The sequence below is a fragment of the Crinia signifera genome, chromosome 3 (genome assembly GCF_055691185.1).
Source record: "Crinia signifera chromosome 3, ASM5569118v1, whole genome shotgun sequence".
In the NCBI taxonomy this organism is placed as follows: domain Eukaryota; kingdom Metazoa; phylum Chordata; class Amphibia; order Anura; family Myobatrachidae; genus Crinia; species Crinia signifera.
In genome coordinates this window covers 300,336,075-300,350,790 of record NC_139219.1, presented here as the reverse complement: position 1 = coordinate 300,350,790, position 14,716 = coordinate 300,336,075, and the positions used below count along the sequence as shown (strand labels likewise).

The window sequence follows — 14,716 nt, the reverse complement described above, 5'->3', positions numbered from 1 at the left end:
TGTACAGTAATAAGAGGCAGCAGAGAGCAGGCATTTTAATGAGGCAATTACCAGGGCAGCTGACGACGTTTGGCATGGGGGCACGCAAAGCAAACACAGCAAGTGCTGGCAGGAAGATGTGTGGATCTGAATGCAATGAAATGACATCAGATTTCTGTCTGGATACTGAACAGCGCATGTGAGATCTGTCTTAGAACATTATATCATGGAGATAAGATGGGTTCTGGAGTTATAAATGAATGTATTAAAATGGGTTAGGATGAGAGCACTAAGCACGGCAATGCCTGAAGCGGCAGATAATGACAGATTGGGGGTGAGCTGTCTAGACAGCGAGGGGGAGCGACAGCCCTATCTTTCTATGAATGCTTTGTACATGCCAAGCACAGGGAAATATATAAACTGATGAAATGTCCAGGTACTAGTAGTTACTGTAAGGACCATCCTGCACCAAGCACCACAATATTCCACTGGATCACAATCATTATCACATCCATTATCCGGGCCCAGCTATTTATTAAGTAAGCAAATGCTGTTGGTACTTATGTATTATCTGGGCTCCCATGTTAAATGCACCCCATTTTTTCATACCTCTACTATCCAACTACGCATGGAGTTGATTTTATATAGTGTGGCGAGCACAGCGAGCCACCGTGCCCGAAGTGTGGCGAGCGCAGCGAGCCCCACGAGGGGACGCGGTCTCATAAGAAAAACGGGAGCCCAGATATTACATAAGTACCATGCTGTTTTTTCCCCCCTTAAAGTACCAGTATTATGGTCCGGATGAACTTTATTTATATGGCAAATCTGCATATTTAGAATTATGTAGATATCACAGAAAGGGCCGGATGTATCAAGCTTCAAAAAGTGATAAAATGGAGAGTGATAAATAACCAGCCAACAAGCTCCTAACGGTTATGTCACAGGCTGGGTTTAAAAAAAAAATCACAGTTATGAGCTGATTGGCTGGTTGTTTGTCACTGTCCATTTTATCACATTTTGAAGCTTCATACATCTAGCCGAGAGAGAAAGAGAGAGAGAGGGGGGGGGGGGGGGGCGAGAGAGAGAGGGGGGAGAGAGAGCAATAGAGAGAGAGGGCGAGAGGGAGACGAGAGAGGGGGGCTAGAGATGGGGGCTGGGCAAGAGAGGGCAAGAGAGAGAGGGCGAGACAGAGAGAGAGAGGGCGAGACAGAGAGAGAGAGGGCGAGACAGAGAGAGAGGGCGAGACAGAGAGAGAGGGCGAGAGGGAGGGAGAGGGCGAGAGAGAGGGAGGGCGAGACAGAGAGAGAGAGGGCGAGAGAGGGAGGGCGAGAGAGAGAGAGGGCGAGAGAGAGAGAGGGAGAGAGAGAGAGGGAGAGAGAGGGAGGGCGAGAGAGAGAGAGGGAGAGAGAGGGAGGGCGAGAGAGAGAGAGGGAGAGAGAGAGAGAGGGAGAGAGAGGGGGGGGCGAGAGAGAGAGGGCAAAAGAGATGGCAAAAGAGAGGGCAAGAGAGAGAGAGAGGGAGACAGAGAGAGAAACAGAGAGGGAGGGAGAGAGAGGGAGAGAGAGGGAGGGCGAGAGAGAGAGAGGGCAAGAGAGAGAGAAAAAGAGAGGGCAAAAGAGGGCAAGAGAGAGGGCGAGAGAGAGAGAGAGAGAGAGGGCGAGAGAGAGAGAGGGCGAGAGAGAGAGAGGGCGAGAGAGAGAGAGGGCGAGAGAGAGAGGGCGAGAGAGACAGAGAGAGAGAGAGACAGAGAGAGAGAGAGACAGAGAGAGAGAGAGACAGAGAGAGAGAGAGAGGGCGAGAGAGAGAGAGAGAGAGAGAGAGAGAGAGAGAGAGAGAGAGAGAGAGAGAGAGAGAGGGCTTTTCCCACAGCAAATGACAATCTGGAGGAAATGCACCAATGTTTACTGCAAGGTTTATTTCCCCAGTTGTAAAAGGTAATTCGGAGGCATTGCGGCAATGTAAACATGTTATTTTTATGATGCGCAACTGAGGGGAATTGTGTGATAAAGTTGGGAAATCAACCTGAACTTAAAAAATAGCAGGATAGCATATATTTTTTTTTTTACATTGGTAAAAAAAAATGTGACAGCCAAAGAGTGTATATCGCAAATAAGTGTCTCCTTGTTTAAATACAACACTGTAAAAAGTTGCTAAAATCTGCTATCACCTCACAATGAGCTTTAACCTGGGCATTGCAGTGAAGATAATCACTGCTAACTAATGGAGGAGGGCACAGCAGCAGATAGTAACAGGCGCTGTAGGCAATGCAGAGATTAACCAACCCCTAAAAAATTAAGGAGGTGGTGTGTACTGGCATGAGCTTCCCATTCGAAGTTCTTACTTCTGATTCCACACTAGCTAGCTGTTCCCGGAGGAAGGACACTGCACCCCCATGACCACCCCAATATTACCCCAAAGAGTGGAGGTGCCCTAAAGATAGATTTTGAATCCTCAACACAAATGTCTCAAACGTCCCTAAAACTGCAGTCACTGCAGCTACCCAGGTAACCTTTGAAAAAGTTGTCAGAGAACAACGAAACGCGTTCGGTTGCACCTGCATGTTGAACACTGGACTCTAAACTGTTCATCCCACTTGGACCGGCTCCCTTTTAACATCTACAGTTTGGATCCCCAAATTTGTGATATATCCTTTCCACTTGACATTGCTATTTGGGACACCATCACCTGCTCAATTATTGGAGACCCTTTCTCCCTGCTTGAAGTCAGGGAGACCTGACCCTCTCACCATCAGGAACAAGCCGAGCGGCCTCCAGTCAGGTTTATGGACACCCACATTAACCAGTATTATATGTATTAAACAATGGGAGACCAAGCATAACCATCTGAAGGGAGCACCAATAGGAACAAGCGGGTCTGATACTAAGTATACCCTCCACTGTCCTTCTGACACCAATTTCTTAGTGCATCATATTTTAATTTATATGTTATTTCATTAATGAAAGTTTCCTTATTCTATATTAATTTGCCAACTATAAGTTAGTTGATATTATTTTTAAATAAATATACTTCTTTTACATGTGATACCCAATTGATACCCATTATATTTTGTTGTGCAATTTTAATTAAGTCAGTGCTCCACCACCATTCTGTTTTTCCTGTATCCGATATAGCACTTGTCTGTAGATATTTGGTGGGCGAGGACTGAGCTGTAGTTTATATGTGGCCGATGTCTGCAGGTCAGTGTGAAACACTACACAAGCTGTTTGTTCTGACTTCACGTCCCAGCTTTTTAAAGCAGCATTGTGACAGAGGAGACAGTGTTGCGGAAGAAGCCTGCACTGTTTCTGCTGCAGATCATCAGCCATTGCTGTGTAGCAGATTCCCATCCAGTCTCCCTCCCCCTGATCCTTATACCACACCTAGGACCTAATTCAGACCTGCAGAACAAATTTGCAGAGGTTGGAGCCCAGTCTTCAAATGGATTGCTGATTTATGTCGCTGTTTGGTGTCGCACGTGTGCGCTGCGATCGGTACTTATGTGCAGTCGCTCCATAATCGATCGCCTTGTGGATTTCACACAACATCGATCAGCTCTGAATAACCCCCTAAATCAGAAGCTAAAGTGATGCAGTAACCCCCATAATGCATCCTGTTATTTCTGTGTGCCTTGGTTGCTTATGCTCACATGGAAATCTGTTCTAATTCTACATTTCCTTGATTTAGGTGATTATTGTCACTGGAGCGAGCAATGTTTGAGTTTTGTATATGTATAATCCCTTTTTTTTTGTTTGTTAATGAAACACTGTTAAATACATTGTACTGTATATTAACTAACCCCTTTTAGTTTGTTTCTCGTTGTCCGCCCTGGGTTTCTTCAGCTTTAATTTCTGTGGGTCTGGTCCTTGCTCAGATAATTAGTCATGTATTGTTCCTCGCAGTCTCCCACAGGACTGGCACACTTGGAAATCCGCTCTGGCGAGGTGTTTTACATAAGTGGCACTGCAGAACTTGGGGCATCACTCTGTGTAGAGATACTGACAAAGGTGGATAGGGACCATGTCTGACTGTGGAATGAAGGACCTACCGAGGGAGTGAGGTGGTAGGGGCCAGTCTCTGGATGGGATGTGGCAAACCGGGGGGTTTCCCCTGTGGACCAGGGAGCACAGATTAAGCCCCCTAGTAAATGGTTACCAAGCATTTTGGATAACCGGTTTAATGTTGTATTAATTAGATCACGATGCAGAGAGCCGGTACACTTATACGGTGTCCAAGACGACACTAAAAAAGGGTTATTGACCTATTCATGTTGACCATAAGCTTGTGTCGACTTTTTGTCAATATCAACCTTTGATATGTCGACAATTTCAAGGTGCCGAACATGAGTGGTTGACCTAGTGACTGGCAACGTAGGCACTGTCTACCATTTATACTGTAACCATTAGGCTATCATTAAGAATATGACCCAGTTATTCGTCCCAGTCACTAACATAAGAAGAAACATCCCTAAGACTTCTACCAGGAAGACTCTTGTATACTGTATGTATGTGGGACCAGCAATATTTTAGGGCTTTGTATAACCAGCGCAGGACTATAAAGGGGGTGATATCATTAATGGGCCTAATTAGGGTTGGCAGTGAAGTAATGAAGTGTTTTAGCTGCGTAGTCTACATTGGCTCAGTCTGAACTATAGAAGAAATTGCTGGCAAAGATTCCAGTGAAGGCCCTCAGATAAAATGAGCCGGAAGGGCCCCTTTATTCTTCAGGACCTAACAATCCCCCAACCCCCTCTACCCTCCAATCCATATCCTGCAGTTTTGGCATACCTGGTGGAGCGGTACCCGCTATAACAGTGACAGTATGTAACATTGGTAGGTTATCCTATTTCTTTGTAAAGTCTTTTGAGAATAAAAATTCTGCCGAAGACGAGGAGAAGCCGAGCAATGCGCTGTTTATCCCTTTCTTTATGTTCCCCAGTGTGATCTCCCGGGACAATTTGCATATGTATCGGAGTCATTTAAATACCAAATGCCTAATCTCCATTCACACGAGGTGGTCATGCATGCACAAAATATCTGCCTGAATGAAAAAGACCAGTTAGTATTGATCATTGCCCTCTTACTTGTTGCTTCTTAGAGATTTTTATAGGTTGCACTATATTTTGCACATTCTATTCTCATTTAAATGGACGTAATTATAAAAAAAATGGATTGCATAGATTGTATTGTGATGATGGTTGCACGTCATAACCTAGGGGGGGGGGATTCAAATGTTGGGGGGCCATCCTGGCAGTATTCAAATGTTAATGCTGATAGCGCACACACATTTTCATGTTGCTACCTCTGGGGGTATTGCCCCGTGATTTCCCATCACTAAGAAGGGAGATCGGGCACGATAAAAAAAAATTAAAACCCCCCCGCCCCATAATGTCCATTCAAATGTAGGAAAAGACTTGGAAATTGTTCTGGCAGGTGCTACAGTATCAACATATCCTATTGGAATGAAAAGCATTGTTTATTGTACAAACTACAATGCCTTATAGTCTAAAACCAAAAATGACCAATAAGTTCAAACGCTGTTTTTGGAGGGTTACTTATGGCCTCATTCATCTGCATGTCATCGCTGAGCAACACCGGAAACTTGCAATGGGGCATAAATGAGGAACTCAGCAGATCTCTTCTTATCTATACCATGCCAGGGGTGAATAATGCAACCGAGACAAAAATCAGTCACATGGGGGATCGGTTAATTACAACTGTAACCTATGTCGTTCGTCAAAGTCACCTTTAAAAAAAAATATAGAATTGGATATGTTAGAAGTAAAATCTATTAGAGGAGAGTTTTTATATACTGGACTGTCGGCACTTGTCTGGAGACTTTTATCCTTGGCTCAGGACAAGTTACGTGTGACCTGTAATAGGTAACCTTTTTACCCTAATCCCCTCTACTTTGCTTCCATTCCACAGGAGAAAAACAGATCTTAATTTTTTTTCTTGGACTTGGGGAGAGAGAGTTTGTATAAAATCATCCCAGCTCTCAAGAAATGTATCTTGATTTTTCTCTTTTTGTGAGGAAGCCTCCACCCTGTCCATCAAAAATTTATTATACAGTTTCACCAAAAATAATTTCATAGACTGTGGCTGGATCCACATCTGCAGAATAGTTTTCTTTGCAACAGCAGATATGGCCATCATCACTTTGTCATTGGCCCTTCTGTTCCTGGTTACCCTATCACAGGGTTTTATACTTAAAATGGCCCATTGTGCCGTTATTTGGAAGTCACTCTGTATATATGTTCTGATAAACCGTTCTACATTCTTCCAGAAATAGAGAACCTGTGGGCAACTCCAAAGACAAAGGACCAAATTTGCTCCACTTAAACCACACTTAAGGCAATTGCTATCATTAGATAACCCAATTTTTTTCCTCCTATTTGGAGATAAATAGGCTCTGTGATAAATCTTCAAAAATAACTCTACTGTATATACATTGGCATAGGTAGCATCTTACAAATGGAGCCCAAATGGGTAAATAGATCATTGTCCGTCAAATCCGAGAATACCTCCGGTCATCTACTTATACCCGTTTTCGCCACGTTACCATCGATCATAGTTCTAAGAAAATTAGAATAGAAGAACTTTTTCCCCAGAGTGTGGGTTAAGCAGAAGCTTATCCAAATCATTATCCCAATCATTTTCATTGAGAGTTTGGGTCATTTCTTGTGTGTAGTGTTGGGCTTGGATAAACGCGAGTTCTAGTGGTATATTCTCCGCACATTTCTCTGCTACCTGACTAAAAGTCATGGGCTTTCTGCTCTCGACATCTATTAATTGCCCAACTCTAGACACACCCATATCTTTCCAACGATTAAATGGATACTCCTCTTTCCCTTCTTGAAAACCAGGGTTATTCAAGAAGTTTAAAAGTATAGAAACTTTGGAGTTAATGCCCAATCTATGGCGGACAACGTACCATGCTCTTCTGGTAGATGTTAATAGGGGGTTCAAAGTAGCCCCCAATTCAACCTCCAGATCCGTAAAGTGGAGAAATGTCACCAGAACTACTTTCATAAGGGCCGCACACTCCAAATGAATGTTAGTGTATTCCCTCTCTCCCAGATCCAATCCTTTATATAACGGAAGTGAGAGGCCAGACTATTTCTTTCCATATTCGGAAAATTAATTCCTCCTTTTACTTTAGGTTGCTGTAATTTTTGGAGACTTATTCTGGCTTTCTTTCTTTACCATATGAACTTTCTAAATATTTTATCAATCTCCCGAATTTCCTTAGGGGACAAAAGGACAGGTAACATCTGAAGAGGATACAGGAGTCTAGGAAATGTGATCATTTTAATTAAATGTATTCTCCCCATCAGGGATACTGGTAGTTTCGTCCATCCTACCAACTCTTTTGCACATTTCTTAATAACGGAGCCCACATTCAAATCATATAGCAGGCAACGGTCCTTCGGAATCTTCAACCCCTAGTCACCTGCACTGTGACATCTTAATACGTCTACATCCTGCACCACATGATATGCTGACAGCCATGCTTGTATTTCTCCCAGAGAGGTTTTGAGAGGTGATAATGATCTTTAAATATATAGCGAAGATAGAGGACAGGCTGAAAAGGGTATGTTTAAAGAAAATGATGACAACGAGAATGGCAGTAATACGGTATGTTGTCACGTAAGGAAAGCAAAGAGGAATCATTTAGGCCAGGCATGTCCAAACTATGGCCCTCCAGCTGTTGTGAAACTACAAGTCCCATCATGCCTTGCCACAGTTTTGCTATCAGGGAATGCTAAAACTATGGCAAGGCACGCTGGTATGTGTAGTTTCACAACAGCTGGAGGGCCACAGTTTCGAAATGCCTGATTTAGGCTGTGCATGGCATTTTTATAGTTGGCAATATTGAACTAATAAGAAAATCCACTATGTTAGCAATATCACCTATATAGGTCTAGTGTCCGTGAGTCTCTGAAACACTGCCATCTGCTGGCAGAGAGTGAAACTACATCTCATTCTCACACATGCACATAAGCAGAAGGTCACAGACTAGCTTTCAAAGCTTTTGCTTCGAGCGGGCTTGCTAGCATAGGTGCTGATTCTGTGGGTGCTCAAGGGCCCGAGCACCCACGGAAATTGATGAGCACCCACGGGCCCAAGTCCCGCTGCAGCTGCTGGGCCTCCATATTAACTTGCTAATTTGCGGCTGCAGCACTCACATTAACAAACCCGCCACCTGCAGTAACAGTTATGTATGTGGAACTCTGTTGACATAATTTGAATATTGGAGACAACTGTGCTCCATAATATAAATTGGTATTATTTTGTGGCCACATCCCTTCCCCATGAAGCCATTCCTCTATATTTTTGGCTTGAGCACCCACCAGCAAAAACATAAAATTGGCACTTATGCTTGCTAGTAGATAGTAACTGGTTCCTTCTTTACCAGAATAAAAGCTGCAAATACACACAAATAACAGACCACACTTCTGCCCTGCGATCGCAGCCTGCAAATTCAACACATTCACGGGCCTGGGGGGGAAAGCATGTGCAAATACTCCCAACATTGTTTAGTTCTTCACCCAAATATTTAATTCCCAAACACAGTTTCCAAAAATCCCTTGAGGACTGTATGAGATGTGTAGAGTAAAATAAAGCCTAAATATTTGAAGTGTGTGGTAAGCCTGGAAAGTGGATATTTCTGTTACACGGACAGAAGAGTGACAGCGAGTGCGCAGGCACATCTTACACCTTGCTTATGTGCCAGCAAATACTTGCTGGGATCTGACACGGAGAGGTGTGAAAAACAAAAGTGTGCCGCTTACAGGCTACAAGAACGGTTAGTGTGAAGTGAAGTATAAGAAGAGGTTGGGGAAGGGGATACATACCGAGCCCAGATGTGTTAATGGATTTGACGGACTTCTTCATCTTATAGAGAATGTTGCGATCCACATCCAGGGCCTGTGACATAAATGAAAGACAATATGTAAGAACTGCTAGCAAACCGTCCCTTAATGCATTAAGCGTGTAAAGGCAGCAGTCAGTCAGTCAGTCAGAGATGCTGTGGTCAGCAGTATAATTATAGATCATAAAGGGGTTTCAGTGCTGAAAAATAATCAATAAGACACTTTCAATTAACTCTGCGGGTTAGAAAGCCACTTAAGAGCCTGAGGGGGAGATACTTATTTATAGCTGAATTCCTGTGACTGTCTTGAAGAAGCAATAACACAACTCTACAGTGTGCAAGAGACCAGCTTCACACATACAGTTACTGACAGCTGGCAGAATCCACCACAGCATTAAGAGAAATACACAACATAGTATAATGAAATGCTATAAATTTACATGGAACATTGGCTAAAACGGTACACTGAAAGGGGAGTATCAGGCTTATGTCTTTATTGACACCATTTCGGAACAAACGTATTCATTTTAGTTATGTATTGGCTAATTGTTCTTTATGTGTGTTATACTGTACTCACACTGAAAGTACTTTTATTCTGTACTTGTATTTGTCAGGCTTCAATAAAGATTTTTTTAGTACAGTACTTGCTTTTTTTTGGTATTGCTACGTTTTAATGTTGCCAGTTTAATCGGAAATTAATGCGGGATGTAATACAGTAGTGTTCACTCTAGCACCCCACAGCTTTTAAAACCCATGCAGTTCCTCTTCCCTTGCCTGGGGTGTCGCTGTCTGCTATGGTGTCCATCACATTGTGGCCTGTATCTCAGCACAGACCAGACTGTATCAGAAACACCAAAAGCAGACAGCGACACCCGAGGCAGGGAGGATGAACTGCACAGGGTTTGATAGGCACAGGGTGAACACTAATACAGTTATAGTTCGCCAAAGGTGCAGGATGCCGGACAAACTGAGTATTTTAAAGCACCAATCATTTACATGGCATGGGTTTTGCCTTAGAAATGATTGGCGCTTCCGGGAAACTTGCACTTTATTATATACAGCTGTAAATGTTAAACATAATGGGGTAGATGTATTAAGCCTGATGAAGAGATAAAGTTGAAGGTGATAACACACCAGCCAATCAGCTATGTTTAAAAAATGACAGCTAGGAGTTGATTGGCTGGTGCTTTATTACCTTCCACTTTTATACACTTCATCTCTTCACCAGGCTTGATACATCTGCCCCAATGAAAACAATTGGACAAATCAGAAGATTGCACTGTATGAGAATGTCATAAAAATGAATGAGATATTATACAGTGGCAGAAGTTGTGTGTTGTGGGCCCAGGTGCAAAAATATAATTTGGGCCCCCTCCTCCTCCCCAACCCATGTCCATAATATGCAACACGGCAGAGGGTGACAGTTTAAGGCAAAGGGAGGCAAAGTTGAAAGGGAAAAGTGGGTGATAGGGGCAGCAGTAGGCCCCTTAGTAGGGATGGCCATCGATTTTGTTTTGATGGTAGCACTTTTATCATTCAACAGCGGCATTCCGATGTTTGCCACCATCGAATGGTAAACATTTGATGGGGATTCCATGGTCCCGCTGCCCTGGCCAGCCATGCCGCAGTGCTTCTGTGTATGCGTGGACATGCTGAAGATATTTGCGCATGCGTTAAAGAGGGCTTTTTTGCACATGCACAAATCAATTCTTTTTATTCTATCTAATTCTTTTGAATAGATGGTCAGTGACCAACGCAAAGCCCAGCCATCAATTGATGGTGGGCTTCCGATGTCCATCTCTACCCCTTAGACCTCAGAGGCCAGCATCGGATAGCATACCTTTGGTAGTGGGAAGGGAAAAAAAGTAATATGCGTTATAATTTCAGTATTTCGTTGACAGGCACAGTATAACTTTTTTTTTTTTTTACAGAACTGTATTTTAAACAGATAATTTATATCTCGAGCTACTTGGAGCACTGCACAATACAACAAACAAATAATAAGTCCAATTATATTCCTGTGCAAGAGCGGAATATATTCTCCAGTCCCACAGGACGACTTATTTGTCAGAGATGTCAGGCACTCATCACTCTGAATAAGGAGCATGTGCCTGGCATCCTCGTAAACAATGCCAGGGAGGAAAGCCACATAACTAGCCCCCTTCTAGTCGCTGCACAATGTCCCCAGAATATTATTCATTATCTACAGGTAACAGATTTTCTGGCAAAAAAATCCCCAAAACATTATTTATATTTAAAAACGGGTAAAATAGGCTTGTAATTAAAAAAGTAGAACACAAATAAATTGGAAAAAACAATCCAAAATATCAATAATAAAATCGGCATAAAAGGTTAGGTTTTTACTAATGAAGTGCAAACAGCAACAGATAGCAATCACTAGAACACAACACTTAAACATTGCACAGATACACACAACACACACATACTGTATATATGTAGCACACCTCACACACTTACACATTGGACAGATACACACAACACAACAAACTCAATCACATACAATACAACACGCACACAAAAACAGTACAACAATACAGTACAAAACAGTACAATAATACAGTCAAAGGAGGGAAAGGTTACAAGTGGAGTACCCCAGGGATCTGTACTTGGACCGGTGCTTTTTAATATCTTTATTGGTGATATTGCAAATGGAATTGAGGGTAAAATGTGCCTTTTTACAGATGACACAAAGGTATGCAACAGGGTAGACACACCAGGAGGGGTAAAACAAATGATTGAGGATCTAGGCAGATTAGAGAAATGGTCAAGAGAATGGCAACTACAGTTTAATGCCAAAAAATGCAAAATCATGCACTTGGGTCTCAGAAATCCAAAGACTCAATATAGTATAAATGGCACTATAATGGAAACTACAGAGGAAGAGAGGGATCTAGGTGTCACTATTTCAGGGGACTTAAAAGCAGGTAGGCAATGTAACAAAGCAATGAAGAAGGCAAGTCAGATGCTTGGTTGCATAGGGAGAGGTATCAGCAGTAGAAAGAAAGAAGTAATAATGCCACTGTATAGGTCATTGGTACGACCTCACCTAGAGTACTGTGTTCAGTTCTGGAGGCCATATCTCCAGAAGGATATAAATACATTAGAGACTGTACAAAGAAGAGCAACTAAAATGGTGCATGGCCTACATCACAAAACGTACCAGGAAAGACTAAAAGATCTTAAATATGTATACTTTAGAGCAGAGAAGGGAAAGGGGGGACATGATAGAAACTTTCAAATATATCAAGGGCTTTAACAAGGTACAGGTGGGAGACATTCTTCACAGGAAGAGGAGCAACAGAACACGAGGACATGCACTGAAACTAGAGGGAGGAAGATTCAGGGGAAATGTGAGGAAGAATTTTTTCACAGAAAGAGTAGTAGATAAGTTGAATAGCCTACCATCAGAGGTGGTAGACGCAAATACAGTAGTACAATTTAAACATGCTTGGGATAAGCATATTGATATCCTTACATAAAAATAAGGATCAAATATGGTTTGAGGTAACATGTTTAAAAAAAGGGGCAGACTAGATGGGCCAAGTGGTTCTTATCTGCCGTCAAATTCTATGTTTCTATGTTTCTATGTAACAAGCACTGAGAAATCTTTGTCCTGGCCAATGCACCCGTTGATCAATACAAAGTGGGTACACTGCACTCACCCTGTTAGTCAGTTGGATGTTAGGCACTGCTCTGCCTTAAGGGTGTCCCAGACTCTTTGGTGCATAGATAATGTTTGCTCGATGGGCATGAGTGCTGCATCTATTTGTTATGAGTGTAAGAAGTTGAAGAATAAGTCTTAAGGTCCATACACACTGGGCGACTATGCCCAGCGTGTATGGACAGCGATGATGACAATAGGGGGGGGGACTGGGTTGCATAGCGGAGCGATATGCAAAGCCGCTCATCTGCTGGTATTACCAGCAGATGAACGGCTTTCTCTGCGATGTTGCGGGAGCGCGCAGCAGCGCTCTTCGCCGGGCCATACACACTGGGGAGGCTTTGAACTGAAAGCCGCTCAAATCTGCTGTTTTGAGCGACTTTCAGCTCAAAGTCACCCAGTGTGTATGGGCCATTAGATGAAGATTTGTCACGTTAAAGTGTACAATTTACTCAATAAATCATTAAAAAGATATAGGTGTACATAGAAAAACAATCAAGAAATTATGCCCACAATATCCACCCCCCCCCCCCCAACCTGTAGATTTGTTTGCAACCCACCCCATCCAAACAATTATCAATTTGAATCAAAACTTATATTTTAATACCTACTTTCATTTCTTGATTGTATTTCTATCACGATCTATTGAGTAAATTGTGCACTTTAACGTGATAAATCTTCATCTCAGTCTTATTCTTCAACTTCTTACTCTCATAACATTCAAACAAATGGGTGTGGTACAGGAGTCCGACAGTTGGGATCCCGACAGTCAGTAGCCTGGCGAGCGCAACAAAGCCCCTTGCGAGCCAGCTATTCTATTCTCCCTCTATGGGGGTCATAGACGGCCGAGGGAAAATAGCCGATATGCCGTCGGGAACACGGCTGTCTGTGTTTTGACAGTCGGGATCCCGATGTCGGGTAAATGCCTGTCGGGATCCTGACTGTCGGGACCCCGTCCGGCACCCAAACAAATAGAGACAGTGCTCATGCTCATCGACCAAATGCTATCGATGCACCAGTTGATGCTTGTGATGGCTGGATCAGTGGATTGGCCCGGCGGGTGAAGGGAAGAATTTGGCCCATTTCACCCATTCCCAGTGATGCATTGCAGTCCGGGTAGCGTGCGTTTCATTGTGACGTAATGTGGCCGGGCCCATAGAACTGCTCCAGCACTCAGGGGCTGCCCCACTGTTTGGCAAAGACCATGACATGTGCTTTACAGATCTCCAGACGTCAGAGACTGCTGCAGCAATTCTGTGGTGGGAGCGGTGAGGGGAGCAGCAGTGGCAGTGAGCGGTGAATTTTTTTACGAATAATGGCATGATAAGTAAGGACCACCCCGGTCTCCACCCACTCAGCGCCTGTTCTTACATACCCTAGAAACTATACCATCGAAAGTATAGATATGGAGGTATGGCCACGCCCCTTTCTGATTTTGTACCGCTTTCTGACCCTCAGATGTTGGAGGGTATGTCATACATTAGGAGCTACAGTAAATCTCAGGAGTGGATGTGGAATTCATCAACATACACAAGCTACAGATGGGGCACTTCCCATCTTGGCAGGGGATGGCGCTGGCGACGCCAGCCGGCATCCCCCGCCAGCGCCATATCGATGGCGAGAAGGGGACGCACGCGCACGAGAGGCGCGCGCGTCCCCTTCCTACGGCTTGTCGGCGGTAACCCGGGGACCCCGCCGCCTGCCCGCACCCCCCCCCCCCTAACCCTGTCCGTCTCCCTGAAGCGGAGACGGACAGGGTTTCCGTCGCCACGGAGACTGAGACGCGCGTCTTAGTATACTGGATGGCGAGGCATTTACTATCCCGAAAATACGGCAATTCGTATTCGTATTGATGTGCTATCAATACGAATACGAATTGCTGTATTTTCGGGATAGTAAATGTCAAAAATAAGTGTATTTCTGGATACAAATACACCTATTTTATACAAATTTCCTTTAGTAAATTTCCCCCACTGACTGTATTGAAATAAATAAAGACAAGGGCGGATTCAGTGTTGCACTACCCTTAGATCTGGAAGAAGAAAGCCATCCACAATCAGACACAGCATTCCCAATACTTACCTACTATGTAGGTCTACTCTCCAGAAGCACCGGGAGGAAACGCAGGTTAGCCATGTTGGGGGCCGGGCTGTGTTTTCATCAAGCCCTGCCCAGGCACAATGC

At 43.7% G+C, this 14,716-nt stretch overlaps 1 protein-coding gene across 3 annotated transcripts in view; it reads right to left on the bottom strand.

Annotated features, from left to right (window-relative positions):
* ASAP2 (ArfGAP with SH3 domain, ankyrin repeat and PH domain 2) overlaps nt 1-14,716 on the bottom strand; it is a 136,275-nt gene that overhangs the window by 88,723 nt on the left and 32,836 nt on the right. For all 3 annotated transcript variants that reach the window (XM_083178529.1, XM_083178528.1, XM_083178527.1), the window contains exon 2: nt 8,834-8,906. In XM_083178529.1, coding sequence (XP_083034655.1) covers nt 8,834-8,906 — 73 coding nt within the window. The remainder of the gene's footprint in view (nt 1-8,833; nt 8,907-14,716) is intronic.